This window comes from Chinchilla lanigera, unplaced genomic scaffold (genome assembly GCF_000276665.1).
Source record: "Chinchilla lanigera isolate Chin_1 unplaced genomic scaffold, ChiLan1.0 scaffold00020, whole genome shotgun sequence".
In the NCBI taxonomy this organism is placed as follows: domain Eukaryota; kingdom Metazoa; phylum Chordata; class Mammalia; order Rodentia; family Chinchillidae; genus Chinchilla; species Chinchilla lanigera.
In genome coordinates, this window is record NW_004955421.1 from 18,747,121 (window position 1) to 18,767,475 (window position 20,355).

The following is a 20,355-nucleotide window of genomic DNA, read 5'->3' on the forward strand; positions in this document are numbered from 1 at the left end:
CGCAAGGTCCCGAGTTTGATTCCGGGTACCAAAAAAAAAAAACTCACACATTAAAAAAAACACAATGCAGTGTCAGTAGAACCTAAATGTTTTCCACTTCACTTATGAAATAACTCCATTGGCAAGCAAATTAATAATCTATTTCTAAACACATGGGAAATCCAGGGATGAAAGCAATGAAATATTTAAACACATGCTATTTTAATTGCAATGTCTATCTACCAAAGCATATGGTTATAACACTTGCTACCTAACATCTCCATGAATTGCAGAAGCCAGTGATCATTCCCATTTTTACAAGACTTTTGAAGGACTGGGGATTTAGCTCAGCGGCACAGCACCTGCCTGGCAAGTGCAAGGTTGTGAGTTTGATTCCCAGTACTGGACAAAAATAAAAAAAAAAAGGCTTTTGGGCTTGGTCATCTAAAGATGTTTTTAAAATTTTAAAATATCAGCTAGTATTGTCCTCTTTGTCCCCCTAAGAAATTAATAAAATGCACATTCATTACTTTTTTAATGCTCCAGTTAAAAGGAAATAGTGAAAAACGTACAGAAACATGACCATGGACATCTTTTCTTCATAACAACAAAAAAATGTGCAATATAAGTAGAACTTAAGTTTGGTTTTATTTTGTTTGTATTTTAACAAGTCAGCCAAGAATAATACGGGCTACACAGCTGTAACCTCAAGGAAGATAACAAAATTTGCAACAAATACCTGCTGGTGAACACACATTACCAGCATTTCAAAAATTTACAAAAATTTAACAAAATATTCTCCTAAACAGCTACCTTTATATTCGTAAACAAAGTATAAACAACTGGCTCATCCAGTTATACTGCAAGTCAAACAGGCAGCAAAATGATAGAATCATCTTTGATTTTTTTGAAGAATAATAATACAAACTAAACTAACTGATACCTCACACAATACCATCCTACGGAATTTTGGAGAAGGTGCCAGGAAGGAATCAAAACGCTCTAATACATGATGTCATCTACTTTGACAGCCTTTTCTCTTTTTATTTATTTTTCTTTTCCTTTGACAGCTTTTTCATTGACTTCTATTTCCTTGATATTTTACAATTATTTTTTTCCCTACGAGATAGCCATATTGTTGCTGGAGAATCCATAGCTCTCTGTCATTACCACACTGGAAACCTCAGACAACAGGAGGGTGGTTTGCGTTCAGCTTCTGAGGACTTGGCTCGGTGACATCACAGATGTTAAGAGTAGGGCCAGCACGTGCATGCTGCCGTAGGTAGCTGGGTGGTAAAACGTGCACCTCCTATTTAAAAAACACAAACAAAAAGTAGATCTGGACGAGGACAAATTGCAACTCAATTTCAGCTGCAGCCCTGTCCCCAGGAGAAAGGTTTATTCCTTCACTTTGCTGATATAGTCAGTGAGTTTGCTGATGCCTTCCTCCTGCTGCTCCAAGGCCTCCAGAATGATGCCCATGGGCGTCCTCTTCACACCGATGCCCTCCATTTTATTCTCCAGCTTGTTCTTGAGGTTCCGAAGTCTCAGGGACGCGTGGATGAACATCACTGCAAGGAAGGGGTCCGCAATTAGCACCAAAACAAGAATTCTCTTTTGTCACATTCTTTCCCCTCCCGCGCTTCCCACTTCTACTGCACTGCCTCACTTAGCTGCGATCCAATCTGTTTCTTCTATTGATCTCAGCAGTCAAGCACTTAAAAATTAGGAAGAGACTCTAGTATCAAACAAGAGTAGAGCCCAGTGTAGGCTACAGCAGTTTGTGCTATACGGCTTGAGACCTGTTTGTGCTTTATTTATTCTTGCGTCTCCCGAAGTGTCTGACAACAGCAAGTACCCATACCTATTTGTGGAATGAAGGAACTATTATTAGGCCTTTGTCTGCTATTTTGCAAAATTCTGCAGACTTTAGCAGATACGCCAACACATATAAGGAGCGGGTTATGTAACTCCCATTGGACAAACACACCTACATTTTCTTATGACAGATACCAGAGAAAGAAAACTCAGGTTCACTTACACAACAAAGGAAAAGTGATCCCAAACACAAAGACCATGACTCCCCCAAACATGGATATGAGGAAATAGCTGGCCAGCATGACCACCATCACGAACGTGGTGGGGTACTGCTTCTTCATCCGGCGGAGGATGTCCTTATTGTGGGCAGCCCACACGAACCCTGTGAACACCAGCACCACCACAATTCCTCCAAGGATCATGTTGAAGGGGCTCAGAAACCTGGAGCAGGGAGAAAAACAGGGAGGCTCTCTCAGCAGTAGGAGTAGCAGGAGAAAGGAGACCAGAAGGAGGAGTAACAAACAATTACTGAGTACTTCCTAAGCCCTGCGCCTAAGTTGGAACATGAAATCCTCCTAATGCCATGAGCTACATTTAATTATTTCTCAAGTAAAGAAGCAGCTTCACAGGTTAGAAAACGGTGGGAGCAGTGTGACTCCCTCCAAAGTGGTCAGCCTGCCTTACTAGAGGCTGACAATTTTAAAAATGACAGCTTCTCTTTTTTTATTTGTGTGTGTGTGTGTGTGTGTGTGTGTGTGTGTGTGTGTGTTTCACTGGAAATTGAACCCAGGGCCTTCATACAGAACTTCACCCCCAGCCCGTTTTCACATTGTTTTATCTTGACACAAGGTCTCGCTACGTTGCTAAGTTGCCAGGCCTGGGCTCAAACTTAAGATCCTCCTTCCTTAGCCTCAAAGAGTACAAGCCTGTGCCATCACACTGGCGGAGGTGCTGTGTCTAACCTTCATACCTCTGGGCTCCAGCACAGGATGCAGGCTGTACTTTCTTAGCTCTAAGGGCATAGTTCAATCTTCATAAAGGTTATCATAATGGACGAATGTAGTAGAAGGGCCACACAATGGTCTCCATGGTCCACAACCAGTCTACAGTCATTTTTTCTGGGGCATGTGTTTAAAAACTTCTACTTGACTCTCCGTGTGAAGGAAAAAAAATCTGTAAGACCTGGGATTTCTTTCTGGAAAAAGAAAATCGAACACCCTGAGGCCCACTTTTCCGTGTGTTCTTCTTCAGACAGAATGAATGCTCTCCATTTTGTTCCAGCCCCCACCTCTCTCTATTGGACCCTTCATACAGGGACCCAAAGTGATATCCTCCGTCGCTGCTTTTCTCACAGCTGGCCTGAATGGCTTTCTTACATAACCTGCTGCCCCAAGGAGGCATTCGAGTATATGACTCCTGACATAGAAAGGCCATTCTCATTTTTTCTTATTTCATTTTATGTATTTTATTTCTGTACTGAGGGTTGGAGTCAGGACCTCTGCATTTCACTTTGTAAAAAAAAAAATATTTTGAGACAGGGTCTCACCAAGTCCCTAAGTTACCCAGGCTGGACTTGAATTTGTAATCCTCCCTCAGCCTCCCCGAGTGCTGGGATTAGACATGGGTGCCACAACACATGGCTCAATTATCAATCTTTCAGGAGGCCCAAAACATCTCGAGGAAATGGGTCATCAACTCAAATTCCCAAGCAACATGGCCTCCAGACTCACTGTCATGTGAGCCATTGTCACGTGACAGCCATCACATACGTCTTGAGGATGGGGAAAACACAACGAAGAAGCAAGTTAGACTGAGTGTTTCACAAACCACCATGACTGGGCATTGCAGTCCTCAGCCCCAGCTCACTGTGTAAAGGACACCTAATTAACAAAACACTGGGGTGCGCAGGTACAACAGACGTTGACGTTTCATCCTGGAACCCATGAGGACTTCCCTTGGGAGGACAAAGAGGGTGGGAGGCTTTGCACTGTACTCTCGGCCCACAGGGCGGATTGGCTTTCCCCTGACTGGGAGTGGACAAAGGATTCCAACTGATATTTGGATTCATATTTAGGATAACAACAATTCTTTTTTTAAAGTGCCTTTAAATTTTAACTCTGATTCTGCCTACAGAGACATATAAACCATTTTAAACAGTTTTAAATAGAGTGGAAATGTTTCACACCTTACTGGGTGAAATCATGTGATATAGCCAATGTAAAACTGCAGTGCAAAAGATAAAAGTTTCCACTCAAAGCAGCTGAACAGTGGGTAAGAACAGAAGAATATAATTAATACCAGGCCCCATAATAACAGTTTGCTTATTTCATTCAAAACCCTTCTAAGTCCTTCAAGCCAATAAATCTCTCTCTCAGAATATAATCTAGGGAAATAAATAAAATCGCAGAAGTTGAGACGTACCAGTGTTCATATGCATGGTATTTATGAGGAAAAATGTTTAGGAATCATTTGCATGGGGAAAAAAAATCATCCGGAGGGCTTGGGGAAGACGAATCTGCCCACTGCGCCGGGAGCCATGGTTTGGACCGGATGAGGTGTATGACTGAAATTCTATTAAAGGTGTTGGAGGGAGGGGCCAGGTGCGGATGGACCGCTGACTCTGACCTGTGCCAAGCCTGGGTTGTGGGTTGAGGTACGGTATAAAAAGCTATTTTTTTATACACTTAATAGAGTGAAGTACACTTAAGTTGAAGTACACTTAATAGAGTGCAAAAACATCAATAATACAAGGAGTGGGCAAAAACAACTATAATTTGTTCTTTGTTATATGGATTTCTCGTATATGTGAGGTAGCTCAGAAGTAGAAAATTTTATTATTTTGCAATCAGAAATAAAAGGACCATGTAAAAAAGTAAATATAAAAGCAAGGATTCCTCCCCAAGCTCTCCCCAACATTCAGTACAGGGGCTGTTCTGTTGCCTGCCCTCTCTCCCCTGCAGTTCTGCTTTACCAGGGTCTGCTCAGCCTCCCTGCACTCTGATTGATGTTACTGGGTTAGGCCTTATCTCCTGATGGAGCCCTGGAACTGATCCGGGAAAGACAAAAATTTCCCTGCAGGCCTAAAGAAAGGACAGAATCAAGCCGGCAAAAGCAGTACCCTCCTGAACAGGCAGTGGGGACTCAGCAAAAGCGGCCCCCAGACTCTCCCAGATTAATAAATCTCATTCCTAGTACCAAAAAGAGAGGAATTCGACTAAAAGACTGCCGTAGTCACACTGGGTAGGACCATCCTGCCGAGCTTACTCCCACCTTTCTCGTTCCGCTTTCATAGCTTTCCAGTGGCCACGTACTATTTGAATAATTAAAATCACCTAGCCAGGCACGGTGGCACAAGTCTAATCTATCGTCCCAGCATTTCAGAGGCTGAGGCACAAGATTCATTAGTTCCTGGACTAAATAGCAAGTCCCTGTTTAAAAAAAGAAAGCAACACTTGATGTTTAGAAATGACAAATGAAACAGGAGAGGTTAGGAAGAAACGCAGTCTTTTACAGAAGCTTTAACCTAGACCACCCCCAAATATTTCTGAGCTGTAAAGAAAAGCAAAGGTGAACATTAACACGACTAAACGGAGGGTTAAAGTTTAAGGAAACTCCTTTGTATAAACTGCACACAGGAAACGGGGGGCTGGCAGCACAGCATCACACGTCTCCTACTCAGTTCTTCTAAAATACTTATTAAAACAATAACTCATGAAGCAGACGCTCTCAAATTCAACTTGATTTTCTATTTTCCTCTGAACAAGTAAAGTGCATATCTATGTTGAATATCTATCTAAATAAAGCGGAGATCAAAGAACAATGAGACTCCAGGCCAGATTCAAGCAATTCCAAATTTGCTCTTCACCTGCTCCTGTTGCTCACGCTCACGGGGAAAGAACAGAGCGAGGACTCCCGTACAGCTGGTTTTAGTTTTCAGCACGCCCAGCCACAGTCTATAATTAGAAAGTAACCAAGCTTCCAAACTGGAAAAAAATGCTGGGCGTGGTGGCACACGCCTGTAATCCCAGCACTCGGGAGGCTGAGGCAGGAGGATTGTTGAGAGTTGAGACCAGCCCGGGCTACAAAGTGAGCTCAAGGCCAGCCTGAACTGCATAGCGAGACCCTGTCTCAAAAAGACCAAAACAAACAAACAAACAAAAAAAACCAAACTGGAAAAAATTAACAAAGTTATTCAGAGGAGAAATGAATTTCTTCCCTGTTCATGTTTCATGTTCTGTTGCCTGCCCTCTGTTCCCTGCTGCTCGCCCTTAGGGGTCTCTCATGACAGTCACTCAAAGCACCTCCAGCTCCCAGATGCAGCCGAAGCCAAATTGCACACTTGACCAGTGGAGCGTGGGCTGGACTCCAGCTCTCACCTACCCCTACTGCAGGGGAGAGAGGGCAGGCAACAGAACATGAAACATGGTTCCCTGTTCTCATGACATCGATTCCATCCTGAGAAGAGGTAAAATGTCTACCAGTGCCCCACTACCCACCTGGGCTTGGAGCAAAAGACACACACACACACACACACACACACACACACACACACACACGAGTAATTCCATTTTCCAGCAAGTACAACGTGAGGGAACCAGTTCTTGTCTGAGGTGCTTGTAGCTAACAGTTGGGCTGTTGGTCATGTTCGTCAAGACCAAGTCTGGGAACCTTTTAGGATAAAAGTTTCTACACATGTGCCTCTCATCTTTCACACGGGCAGCTGTCACTGGACCCTGCTGGGTGGTTTCATTTACCGGTAGCCCTCGTCTGCGGAGGGAGGATGCGCACCAGTGAGGGCGGGGAGAAGACACGGAAGATTAAAGGTGGGAGGATGGGAACAGAAAGACAGAACACTTCATTTGGATATAGGACCTAGTTGGGCAAACCAGAAACATTAAATATGGTTTCTATCATGAGATAAAAAGATATATATGTAAGTTATCCCATTCCAATAAATAAATGCTATTTGTAAAGTTAGAAATTATAGTGGGGTCATTTATGGTTGCAAAGTAAGTTTAGAAATCCACCATAATTTTTCCCCCTTTGGTCTTTTGAGACAAGGTCTTGCTATATAATTCAGTCTGGCCTTAAACTCATTATGTAGCTCAGGCTGGCCTCGAACTCACAGCGATCCTCCTGCCTCAGCCTCCCAAGTGCTGGGATTTCAGGCGTGCACTACCATGCCTGGCTTTTTTTTGATGGTGGTGGTAGTACTGCAGATTGAACTCAGGGCCTCTGTACTGAGCTATATCACCAGCCCTTTTTTATATTTTTTACCTTGGAACAAGGTCTTACTAAGTCACTGAGTTGACTAGGCTGGCCTTGAACTTAGGATGCTCCTGCCTCAGCCTCCAAGAGTGCTAGGACTACAGGCATGAACCACTGTGCCTGGCTTATCACAAACTTCTGTGGCAGAGTCTCAAAGGATGAATCAGCATAGTGCCATTAGGCAGATGAATGAATGATGCCCAGAGAAACACACAGTCATAGGGACCCAGTGGGGAAAGGAAAAAAGAAGAGTGCTAGTTATAAAGGTGGTTCACAGTGCAACCCACTCTGTGTTGTTAACTGGCTGTAGTAAGCCAGTTCCAGCTGTAGTAAGCAGCTAAAGACTAGCCTGGGAAGTCCCTCAGCAAACTCATCTCTTGCTGAAGGACAGTGGGTCTGAGCGTGCTGCACGGTATCCTAACCCTGCCACAGCACTTGGCTAGCCATAGCTACAATTTCAGCACAAACTGCTGAGGGTGGGAAAGTCCTGGCCAGTCACAGAGTTTTATTTAGAGCCAGGAAGGCCCTTGAAAACTCACCTCATTTTACATGGAAGCCAGCGGCAACTTAGTAACTAAGTGAGCTGCGAGGCAGCAACATTGTCCAAAGCCATCAGCTGCAGAGTCGGCCATAAAATTTACCATCCCAGGGCTCCTCAGGTCAATTCAAGTGTCCATTTGGCTGCGGAGCCTCCCAGGAAGCCAAGAGGTGGGAAAATGTTTCCTCAGCAAGAGCAGCAGCTTTGCACTGAGTTCCAGCTTTCTAACCCAAAAAGCTATTTTTGAAGCGTGGTTCTGAGAAAGGCCGACTCACTGAGCAGAGGGAGGTCAGCTTACTTACAGCGCGCTTCTCTACATCGGCGAAGCTTTGCTGTGGATCACTGCAAATATGAATGCACCCGTACCTTTTCTTGCTTTTTATTTATTTTCGAATAAAAACAAAATTCTTAACTGGGTGTGATGGTACAACCTGGAATCCCAGCACTCTGGGAGGCTGGGGCAGGAGGATTACAAGTTTGAGCCAAACTTGGTCAACTTAGTAAGACCCAAAAGCAGAATTCTATGTTCTACAAGGACGGCAGCGTCTAACCCCGGGCTGCCTCTGTACAGAGGAAAGGTAGTCCCTGGGACGAGGGAGGCTGCCGGGGTAGGTGAGACCTGGAGTCCAGACCACGCTCCACTGGCCAAGTGTGCAATTTGGCTTCAGCTGCATCTGCGAGCTGGAGGCGCTTTGAGTGACTGTCATGAGAGACCCCTAAGGGCGAGCCGCAGCTGCCTGCCAGCTTTCTTAGATGCTCTCTTGATTCTGCACTCGGAGCTGCCTCTGCTTCCTGGCGGCCCCTAGGCCTGAGCAGGAGCTGTTCTCTGCCTGATTCCCTCCGCCTCCTTCAAGTCTCAGCTCAGACAGCCTTTCTCAGCCTCCCCGAAAGAGGCGGCGCACCATATGCCTCTTCTTTACAACACTTGTGACGGTTTTACATTCATTTCAAAGAACATGAAATGACTACTGCTGGCCCCAGCCAGATATGAAGCCCCTCAGGATAGGGACCAGGACACTCTCAGCCACCACCGCCCAGCACAATGCCCGATTCAGAGCAGGTATTCAATAAACACGTGTTGAAACAACAAAGGTGGGGCTGGGGTTTTAGCTCAGCGGCAAAGCGCCTGCCTGGCAAGCGCAAGGTCGTGAGTTCGGTTCCCGGTACCGGAGAAAAATCAAAAAAAAAAAAAAAAAAGAAACAACAAAGGTAAGAAGCTAGCACATTACCAGGGTCCACGCTCAGCAAGTGGCCAGGGCTGTGAGTTAAGTGGCCCTGGCGCTACCTTGGACAAACCACTACTACTCTCCTTGGATACTAAATAGGATGAGGGAAATAAACAGTCTTTGTCCTTGTTCCTCAGAGCCTGTGATAAGGGAAAAAGGGAAATGCGACAGTGGGAAAAAGAACCTGAATTCTGATGCAACTGTAGGGGATACTTGGGAAATGACCGACTGAGGCAAAAGGGCAACGTGGCTGGGGGAGGAACTGTGACCCGGCACTGGCGGGGAGGAGTGGGGATGGGGCAGAGGAGAGACTCCTGCCTCGGCAGGCCTGGTCCTCCAAGCCGTGCAGAATTTCTGTCACAAGGCAAGTTCCTACGGAGCCTCGGAGAGGGGAAAGGTGCTACTGATGTCTGCATTCTCGGGTCTTCCCTGAGACAGTGGGGAGCTCTGGCAATAGGCTGTGAAGCAGATTAGCAGAAGTAGGACCCAAAACCCCGGTCCTCTACTTTAAATGGGCTGTCTGCCTGCCAGGTGTCTCCAGGACCAAATGCGGCATGGAAGCAGGGGCAGGAAATCCTACTGTTTTCAGTAGATGCTGGCAGAATGGGAGCCAGCCTAAAACCACAGGTGGCCTTGAAACATTTCCTGAAACAGAAAGAAAAACTCATTGCAAGAGACAGAAGAGGCGTCAAGAGTGAGCACCCTGAAGATGAGTCATAAAAGGTAGAATTCTTTTGTTCAAAAAGAAAAATAATAAGAAGTTTCAAATATTGCTGCTTGATTTGGTACTAAGTAAATAGGCCAAGAACTGGATCTTGACCTCTTAGAACCACATTTCTGCAGGGCGTGGTGATGCACACCTATAATCCTAGCACTCGGGAGGCTGAGGCAGGAGGATTGCTGTGAGTTCCAGGCCAGTCTGGGCAACACAAAGGAGCTCAAAGGCAGCCTGAACTGTATAGCGAGACAAAACAAACAAACAAACCCACAAAAAAACATGAAAAAATCACACACACACCACATTTCCTACACAGAATTCTGTATTCCTAAGTTGCTGATAGCTTCTGCCTCCAAATAAAGGGGGGACCAAACACCTAGAATACACTCATTTATTTACACAGCTATAAAAATTTGTAAGTCCTTTCTAGGGAGAGGAAACAGAAACTACCAACCAGTTGACGGTGGCAGGAAACATTAAAAAAGAAAAAAGCAGCTAGGTGTGGTGGCACAGACCTGTAACACCAGCACTTCGGAGGCAAGGGAGGAGGATTACGAGTTCAAGGCCAGCCTGAGCTACGTTGCCAGACATTGTCTCAAAAAACACAAGAAAATAAATAGTAGGGATTTGAGGTGGGGGAAACCAAGAACAAGGTTAAACAGTGTCAGAAGGTGACTTCATAAAGGATAGTTTTCACCAGAGGAAGAACTTTGGATTAAACAGTTGAGAGTTAGTAGATGTTTTAAAGCTCTATACTCAGGAGAAATGTAGGCCCCATCAGAAGACATGACAGCATTGTACCTGCCTCGCATCCAGGGAAATTAAAGGCGTGTGGGAGGGCAGAGGAGGTTAATTCTGGGAGGAGTGGGAAGGCTGGGGGGAGCTGTATTCCTGACCGTACCCTCAGGGCCTCAATTATCTGGCACTAGATAGCTAAGTGTTTGTCCATGTGGGTGAGGATAAACAAAATTTAATAACGCCTCCCCTATTCCCAACCCCTGAGAGTCTCACAGTTTGGAATCACAGAGGAGAGATGAGGTGAGGCAGGAAGAGATGTGTTTACACAGGTATGTATTTCTGTAATGTGGTAGACTTGAGTAAAAATTAATTCTAAGGTGTTCAGCACTATCCTCCTGATCCCGACTCCACACTCCATGAAGGCAGGAGTCACGGCTGTCTTACTTTCTGCTCTGTCTCCTAGCACAGGGCTGAAAAGGTGCTAAGTGCTTCCTGCTTTTGGTTGAAGGAATGCAGCAACACAATGAAAGTAATATTGTACAGCTGGCATTGAAATGGACTAATCTCAAAGATTTCCACTAGTTTTAGCATAAACAGATTGCTGTTCATGCTATCTGCAAAGGTCTTTGCTTTTGTTGGTGGTGGTGTTGGGGATTGAACCCCAGGCCTTTGCTCTGAGCTACATCCCCAGCCCTTTTTTTATTCTTTATTTCAAAACAGAATCATGCTAAATTGGTAAGTTGACTAAGCCGGGCTTGAACTTGAGATCCTCTGGCTTCTGCTTGAGCAACTTAGTGACTTAGTGAGACGCTGTCTCAAAATAAAAAACAAGAAAGGGCTGGGGTTGTAGCTTAATGTGAAGGCCCTCAGTTTGGTCACCAGCGCCCTCCCCCCTACACACATAAAAGAACTTTAGAAAATTTGCAGTATGAAGCAGAGAGGGGAGGGAATAGGAACATAATAACAATTAAGATGTGTTATGGGGGCAGGGGATTTAGCTCAGTGGCACAGGGCCTGCCTGCAAGTGCAAGGTTGTGAGTTCAATTCTCGATACCAGAGGGGGGCAAAAAAAAAAACCGAAACCAAAAAAAAAGATGTGTTATGGCCGTGTGCCGACATGTAATCATTTTGTACCACAAACACGTACTAATAAAAGTAATAACTTAAAAAAAACCTTAACACCAAGCAAACAGCCCAGTCAATGGGCATATGACCTGAACAGAGGCGCCTCAAAAAAATAAGGACTAATAGCCAATAAGTATATGAAAACAGGTTCAAAATCTTAAATCAAAAATTACACTGAGATTCCATCTCACCTCAGTCACAATGGCTATCAGCAAGAATACGAAAAACAATAAATGCTGGTGAGGATGGGGAAGGGAAGCACCCTTCTACACTGCTGGGGTGGGGGGACGTAAATTAGTACAGCCAGTCCGCAAATCAGTATGGAAGTTCCTCAAAAACTAAAAACAGAGCTCCCTATGACCCAGGTAAAACAGAGCTACCCTATGACCCCCAACTCCTCGGTAGATACCAGAAGGGATCGAGGTCAGCATGCTCTAGGGATACCCGCACACCCATGTTTACTGCGGCATAATTCACAATAGCCAAGACAGGGAAGCAGCCTAGGTGCCCACCAACAGAAGAACGCATATATATATATATATACACATATACATATATGCAGTACGGTGTTCTTCACCCAGAAAGAACAAAATCAGGGCATTTTTCAGGAATGCTGACACACCTGGAGATCATCACATTAAATGAAATATGTGGAACCTGAAAAAAAAGACATGAAAGTAGAAAGGAGACTATTATTAGAGAAGAGGAAGGCACTGAGGCGGAAGGAGAAAGGGTGTAAAAGAGGGTAATGGAGATGAATATGATCAAAATAAGTCACGTTCATGTGTGAAAATATATTGAAATCCAACACTTTGTAAGATTAGTCGGCATAAAATATAGACTTTAAATATTAAATTTTAAAATATTTGCAATATGGTTCAATTGAAAAATTATCTCACTTCCTTGTAACAAACCAAACTACTATTAGTAACTTTAGTTTACACGTATCGCACTTGGGGAATTAATGGGGGAAAAACAACAGGTTTCTGGACCTAGCCAAACACTACACACTTCGAATCCCTGAGGGTGACAGCTGAGGATATAAGCGTATTTATTTAAGTTTTGTCAGGGTTTCTTTTGAGCCAGATCAGACAGGTGCTTCTCAAATTCCAATGTGCCTATGCACCATTTAAGATGCTTGTTAAAATGTAGTCTGGGGGCTGGGGGTTTAGCTCGGCGGCACAGCGCCTGCCTGGCAAGCGAGAGGTCATGAGTTCAATTCCCCGTACCGGAAAAAAAAAATGTAGTCTAAACCAGTGGGTCTGAAACAGGGCCTGATTCTGCAGTTCTCATAAACTCTCCTGGTTCCCACTCTTTCAACAGATTTCTTCTGAAATCTTTCAGCAGCCTAGAAATCCACCCCGCAACTGGAATGTCTCATGTGCTCTGTACTTAAATAGCAAGTGCAGTTAACTCTTGCCTTTGTTTTTTACTTTGCAAAAAGAGGCAGGGACTTCTGTTATTGTGCATATGAACAGAACGTCTTTTATTGTTATTTTGTTTTCTTTTCTTGAGACAGCGTCTTGCTCTGTAGTTCAGACTGGCCTTGGACTCACTAATATGCCCCAGGCTGGCCTAGAACTTGAACTCCTGCCTCAGCTGGAATTACAGGTGTGCGCCAACATGCCCTACTTTGAAAAGAATGTCTTAATGTCAGGATGGAGAAAGTAATGGAATTTTTGACCTTAGACTTCTGGCCTTTTTTAGTTTGAAGGATTCAAAGCCATTGTCAGCAAAACACACATTTTCAACTTGTTATTCATGCTACTTTAAAAGTTATTTAATCTCTTCTAAAGTGATACCTGAATCTCAAAAAGAAACTGAAGTCCTCAAGGGAAGCAAAGTTCTGTAAGAAACACAACTGGCAGCTCGGACAATATCACTAAAGTATATTACCTCATATTGCTGCCTAAGAGAAGACACAAGTTGTAAGCATTTTCAATAAGCCTGTGATCTAGGATTTAATGTGATAATAAAAGCAGCTAATGTCTGAGTGTTACAACTTGCTAGGCCTTGGTGTGCTTCATACCAATTAAATCTTTTAATTGCTATTTTATAGCAGTGCATTTCTAGAGCAAGTGAACTTTAGAGTAGAAAATTAATAAGAGCAAATGCTAAAATTCTGTCAAAAAACAAAAAAGACTGCATCTGTAGAACTAGTACAGTCTTCCAGGCAGACTAATTAAAGGATGATAGCATAACAAATTTAATAAATTAAGAATAATAATCAAAGATGTGTGAAGTTTCAAATCCACTCTCATGTATGAAAGATCAGGAACCAGAGCCGGGCGTGGTGGTGCACACCTGTAATCCCAGTACGCTGGAGTCTGAGGCAGGAGGATCATTGTGCGTTGGAGGCCAGCCTGGGCTACAAAGTGAGCTCAAGAGCTGAACTGTCTCAAAAAGACAGAAAAAAGAAAAAAAAAGATCAGGAACTGGGAGTTGTTTTGCTAGGTAATTGCCATAAACTCTCTTCTGTAGCTTGTTAGGAAGAACTTTCCATTTTTTTTTTAAGAGCAGGAAGAATTTGGCCGGGCGTGGTGGTGCATGCCTGTAATCCCAGCCCTCGGGAGGCTGAGGCAGGAGGATCTCTGTGAATTGAGACCAGCCTGGGCTACAAAGTGAGTTCAAAGCTAACCTGAACTGCACAGCAAGACCCTGTCTCAAAAAGACAAAAACAAAACAAAACAAAACAAAAGAGTAGGAAGAATTTACTGAGAGGAAAAAAGCTCTCTGAGAGGGACAGAAGGGGGCCCGGAAAGTGGGTTGCCCACCAACCCTGCTTCTCAAAGGTGTTTTATTGAGCAAAGCCACAAGGTAAGGAGGGCTTAAAGTGGGACAGAACTATAACCAATCAATAAGATTATAAGTGTAGTCACTTAGGTAATATCGACCCAATGGAAAATCATAGGATGGGGGTGAGGTGGGACAAAACTATGGTCAACCAATAAGATTACAAGTAGGACCTTGCATTTAATGAGTGGGCATATAGAGCAGTCATCCTGAATGTCTGGGGTAGTAGGGTAGCTGTTATCACCATCACGTGTCTACAGGAGACATTTCTAAAGGTCAAGCCTGGAGGGTGTGTGTGCTATTAGCATCACGTGGATAAAGGGCCAGGATGAAGGTAGGTATCCAAACACCCTCAAGACAAAGAACCATAAGGCTCAAAATGTCAATAATGCTGAGGCTGAGAATGCTCAGAGCACTGCACCAAGATTTTACAAGGCTACAGGGTCTCGCTATGCAGTTCAGGATGGCCTTGAGCTCACTTTGTAGCCCAGGCTGGTCTTGAGCTTGCAAGGATCCTCCTGCCTCAGCCTCCCAAGTGCTGGAATTACAGGTGTGCACCACCATGCCCAGCATACCATGTGTTTTCATGTTCCTACAGACTTCAAAAAAGTAATTTGTTCCATTTAGTAGACTGAAAGGTGCCTCTATGACTGTGCCGAAATCCTACATTCACTTAAATTCTTTGCTCTCATCACTCTGCTCTATAGCAGGTCTCAGGGAGACAGAGAATAGAAACAAAGCTTACAAAACTGGGCCGGGCATGGTGGCGCACGCCTGTAATCCCAGCATTCGGGAGGCTGAGGCAGGAGGATCACTGTGAGTTTGAGACCAGCCCGGGCTACAAAGTGAGCTCCAGGCCAGCCTGAACTGCACAGCGAGACCCTGTCTCAAAAGATTAAAAAAAAAAAAAGACAAAACCGAGACAAGAAAAGAATAATCAACCTACTGACTGTGACTGTGACTTCTGGAAGTCTGCAGTACAGAGTGAAGTTAAGTGAATAATTTAAAAGCTTACAGGGTAACAGGAAAGCTATAAGCACAGATATGGGGCCCAATTAACACAGGGAGCGAGGGAGAAAGAAGGTTTCCACAAAGAAGTGGTATGTAGGCAGAGTCTTGCCGGAGCAGGTAAAGAATGTGGGGAATGGGCTTTGGGTAGATGAAGCTGCCTGATGTAGAGATGCTATCTATGCTTAGCTGTATCTTCGATAACAGGAATAGAGACAAAAATAGCAAGCAACATTTTGTGGAGCAAAAACCAGGAGGTTGGCGCTGCTCTGAACTCAGTTAATCCTCCAGAAGGCCTGTGGGCTGGGTACTATTATTAGCCTCATTGTGCAGATAAGAAAGCTGGGGTAAGGTATGGTTTAAGTGACTTGCACAGGGTCACACAGCCAGAGACTGGTGGTTGGGATTCAGCTCAATCTGGCTTTTAACCATTACCTTACACTACAGCGTCAGAAGATAGGAACACTGCTTTCAAGAAGGGCTGTGAGGTAACCGGTTTAGCCAGAATTAACCTCAGATGCATAGACCACCTACCGAGGGGAAGGCCTGTGTCTGGTAAACCATGTTTTGAAGGTAAAGAGCAAACTTCTAACCATGGATTACCAAAACCCTGCCTGCTCAGCTCCTCATACACAGATGATCTCTAGCCTAACCCTTCTTAGGCTCTGCTTGGGGCATGCACGCCTTTTCAGTGTTTCTGGGTCTGGAGCCCATCTGCCACGGTCTGCCCTCTCTTTTCAAAAGGGCAGTCTTGAAGGACCAGCCCTTTCTATCCTTAAGGACCTTAGGTTTCAACACCAGATTGAGAGCAAAACTAGAGCTCTCCAAAGGCCTTCAAAGCCTTCCAGCTTTGCTAGAAGGAACTGTCCTGAAGTGCCTCCTTACAAACAGAGGGAGAGCCCTTTGAACAAAGCCTTTACCTGAGGTAACATCAGGCACCATTTTCACAATCTGGAGAAACAGACAAACAGCCTCCAGCAGAGCTCTGACCCACACATCCATTGTATCACCAAGAAGATAGTCCTCTTTAGAATGAGAATGTCCCAGAATCAGCTGAGCTCCCTGGCCCTGAAGGTATTTGGTTTCTTCCAGTTTACAGGGACTGTAATTCCAAATCTCATGACTCCTAGGCAGATGTCAATGTCATTGTAGCTAAGAGCACAAGCCTGGTTTGGTGGCTTTCAGTAAGTCATTTAACTTCTCTGAGCTTGGGGTTTAAATAATAACAATAGTTTACTTACTGGGCTGTATGACAATATAGTAAAATAGCAAAGTATATAAAGTGCTCAATAAACGTTTATTTTTATTATTTAAAAAAGCAATAATTTGTGGGAAAAATGACTGTACGTTTATAGATGCATACAAAATGGTAGGTTATATACCAAGCTTTCACTTGGAGTATGAAGGAAATTTCATACTTTATGCACATGGAATTTTCAAAACAACTTACCACTGGCCTAACAATATAAAACCTCCATGAATACTTTCTACTTTCTCCTTCAGCAATGTCTCTGACAATCAGTATCTCCTATTTGAAAGGGAATCACATTCCTTAAGTGTCTGTGTCAGTGTCTTAACATACTACAGAAGGTGCTGGGGATTTAGCTCAGCGGCAAAAGCGCCTGCCTGGCAAGCGCAAGGTCGTGAGTTCGTTCCCGGTACCGGAGAAAAACCAAAAAAAAACCATACTACAGAAAAGGAGTTACATTTTGTTAAGGGCCTGGCCCTAGTTTTCCTGGTAAAAAATGGATTGTATCAAGGTAACCAGGCTCCTGAGCTTGTGTCTTGCCTGGGCAGCATAGCTCCCTGGGAAAAAAATAATTTTTTTTTTTTCTGTACATTTGATTGATCTGTGTTAAACCTGGCTCTGTATCTAAGTTTTGGCATTCTCTCAAGAAAAATACCCCTATAAAGAGATCAACAGATAGGATGCCCTCCTGCTTCATTACAAAGTAAAGAAAAAGAAAGTAAAGCAAAGCATGCAAATCTATTTACTGCTTATATTGTGGTAAAGAAATTTCCTTGTGTTCTTGAAAAGAGGCATAGAACTGGCTAAAGGTTCAAAGTCAGCTGCTTCAGGCCTCAGGCCTGCCCTGCCCTAATTGTACCTTGGCTGTCACCCTAGTCACAGTCCTGGGGAGCCCGTGCCCTCCGGACACTAAGGCGTTTCCCAGAGCTCACAATCCTTCGGCAAAGCACAAAGGAGCCCTCCGACTGTCTAGAAGTCAGGCGCGGGCTTCCGCCTCGGTAAGGGACGCCCATTCTGAACCACACCCGGAAAATGTGAGTTCTCTCCTGTCTTCGGTGCTAAGTATTTGCTCCTTTAGCTTCTCAGCGAATGCCATACGTCCCTGGGCCAGAATTCAAGTCTGATTCATCTTGGTGCGCTCTGAGCCTGGCGCAGAGAGGTGGCCCAATAAGTGAGCCAACTGACAGCATGCCAACCTCAGACACCACCCCATTCACCCTTTCACACAACCTCCAACTTTGTCTGCTTGTGCTCCTCAGCCAGCTTCCTCTTTCCCTCCGCTCTCAAATAGAAGTGTCAGATGCTTCAAGGGGAAGTGAGTCCTTCATAAGGTCTGGGGGTAGTTTTTCTTTAAAGATAGGTAGAAGGTAATCAGCAAGATGGAGAAGATTGCCACCCAGCTTGCCAAGGTGGGAGAAGGGTGAGCTACCGAAAAAAGGCAATTTCCACAGGGCAGCAGGCATAGGGGAGCGCGCGCGCACACACAATGTTCGCATGACTGTGCGATCTTGGTTCACAGAGGGTGCTTTTCAAATATCAAGTAATGAAAAGGCGTTCAGTACCCTAAGACTCCAGGGCAGGGAGTGAAGATAGAGTGGCCTTAGCTGGCAACTCCTAGAAGAAAATGCCAGCGGGCCCGTTCTCGAGTCACCCCACACTGGGAGATGCGCCACCAGGAGACAGACACCCACCCTCTGGCTTCCAAGGGGAGCTTTCTCGTACAGTAGGGCAGGCTTTAGGAGGATAAGGCGCCCAGATGTCCTTTTAGGACCCCCCTGCGTCCACACCCAGCCTCCCCAGGCTTGAAAGGGCGGCACCCAGCAGCTCCAGGACAAGGTTAGCCTGCTTCCCTCCTATTTTTAAAAGACTGAGGCGCTGCCAGCCTTATCCCGGAAGCCGGGGGGGGGGTAATTTTTCTTATCCGAGGTGGCAAGACTTCCCCCACCCGCTTCTTGCGGGGCCCCCTCGGCCTCTGGGCCCCGCTGGGGAAGGGAAGGGAAGGGGACCCCATGCTGTGGCCTCGGCTCAGGACAAGCTGCCGCCGGCGGGCCGCGGAGGAGTTGCCAGGGCGGGCGCGCGGGACCCATGTGCCCCGCACCCCGGCCCCGCGCCCCGATCCCGGCCCCGCGCCCCGATCCCGGCCCCGCGCCCGGATCGCGGCGCTCACCCCACCACGGAGACCATCATGGCAGCCACCACCAGGTAGTTGGTCTGGTAATAGAGCAGATTGCTCACGACGCGGTTGTTCCATTTGGAAATGTCCCTGAAGTCCGGCCGGGCGAAGCGGTCGGAGCCCGGGAAGAAGTCGTCCCAGGCGCGGAGCGGGGCGACCGTCACGTCCATGTCTGCGCGCGGCCTGCTTCACCTCCCGGATCCCGCGGCGGCGGCGGCGGCAAGCGAGCGGGGAGCGAGCGCAGACAGCGGCCCTCGCTCGAGCGGCTCTGCGGTTGGCGGGCAGCGACCGAAGGGAATCCGGAGCGGGAGGGCGTGTTTGCTGCTTTTTGCTTCTCGATTGGCTCGAAGAGATTGGTTACAGGAAAAGAGGGGCCGCAACAGCGCTAGAGACCAAAGGCAGAATACAGATGAAATTAAAGACAGCAACCCAAGACCGCAAAAAAAAAAAAACCGCAACCAGCGGAAATCGCCTGTCTGAAGGGAGGTGGCGGTGCCTTCCCTGGCAACAAACTGTCCCTTTTTAAATCTTCTTTTTTGAGCGTAGAACCTAGGAGCGCGTTCTGTGCCTTAGAGAGAGAGAAAAAATCTGCAGCTGTTCGATGCCAATCTATGTGGAATGGAAAGAAAGACAAGCACAGGGTCACCGCAGGATGAGCTGGTGTTGAAAATAAGTATTACTGACCTCGGTGTGTGTGAGCGCAGTGCTCGGTCCTCCGCCTGTCACCGTGAGTCACTGCGCGAAACCACATTGGCAGAAGGGGACTGGAGAACGTGTGCAGCGGAAGGGCTGGTTTGTTCTGTTCGCTCTTCTGTGATTTCCATCTCTGTGCTCTTGTGTGTGTGCTGTGACACCCTAACAGAATGACTCCGGCCGACTCCAGCCCTCTCGCTGAGCGTGTTGTTGACATTTTAAAGTATATAACTGACTGCCTGAAACCAATATGTTTTGCACCCAAGTATTTTCTGGTGAGAAACGTGGCTTTCACTCCCCAAAAAGCTTTCCTGGTTTTAATCCAGTATTTGGCAAAAACTTTTTATTTTATTTTATTTTATTTTATTTATTTATTTATTTATTGGTTTTTCTCCGGTACCGGGAACTGAACTCACGACCTTGCGCTTGCCAGGCAGGCGCTTTGCCGCTGAGCTAAATCCCCAGCCCCCCCCCCAAAAAAAACTTTTTTTTTTTTTTTTGGTCTTTTTGAAACAGGATCTCTCTATGCAGTTCAGACTGGCCTTGAGCTCACTTTCTAGCCCAGGCTCGCCTCGAACTCACAGTGATCCTCCTGCCTTAGCCTACCCAGTACTGGGATTACAGGCGAGCGCCATCACGCCCGGAGGTAAAAACTTCTAAAGCACAGTACTTTAATAGGTGTTTTGTATCCTAACCTGAAGAACTGGCAAGAGATATATTACTTGCACATTCTCTTGTAAGGTCTAAAAAGATCATTTTATTTTAGTTAAGGTGCTGATACCATAAATCGTTTATATCAAATATATGAGAAAAAGTGCAAGCTTCCCTTCATATCTGCGGGGAATTAGTTTTGGGACACCTTTCTCCACCCCCACACCAAAATCTATAGATGGGCAAGTCCTTTATTTAAACTGATGTAGTGTTTATGTATACTCTGTATGTTTAAGGTCATCTCTGGACGACTTTACCTAATATAAGGTCAACGTTGTGTAAATGCCATGTAAAGTTGTTATGCTATATCGCTTACCG

At 45.5% G+C, this 20,355-nt stretch overlaps 1 protein-coding gene across 2 annotated transcripts; it reads right to left on the reverse strand.

The window, feature by feature from the left end:
- Window positions 1–608: 608 nt before the first annotated feature.
- On the reverse strand, window positions 609–19,439 carry Arl6ip5 (ADP-ribosylation factor-like 6 interacting protein 5). 2 transcript variants are annotated; one of them, XM_005383810.2, is made up of 4 exons: window positions 19,318–19,439; window positions 18,628–19,018; window positions 2,021–2,238; window positions 609–1,550 (listed from the first exon to the last, which is right to left on the reverse strand). In XM_005383810.2, the coding sequence occupies exons 2-4, from the start codon at window positions 18,801–18,803 to the stop codon at window positions 1,378–1,380; spliced, it is 567 nt and encodes a 188-aa protein (XP_005383867.1). In that variant the 5' UTR covers window positions 18,804–19,018; window positions 19,318–19,439; the 3' UTR covers window positions 609–1,377. The 2 variants fall into 2 exon arrangements, with proteins under 2 accessions (XP_005383867.1, XP_005383866.1); XM_005383809.2 differs by lacking the exon at window positions 19,318–19,439 and having other exon boundaries at window positions 18,628–19,288.
- Between the last annotated feature and the right edge of the window lie 916 nt (window positions 19,440–20,355).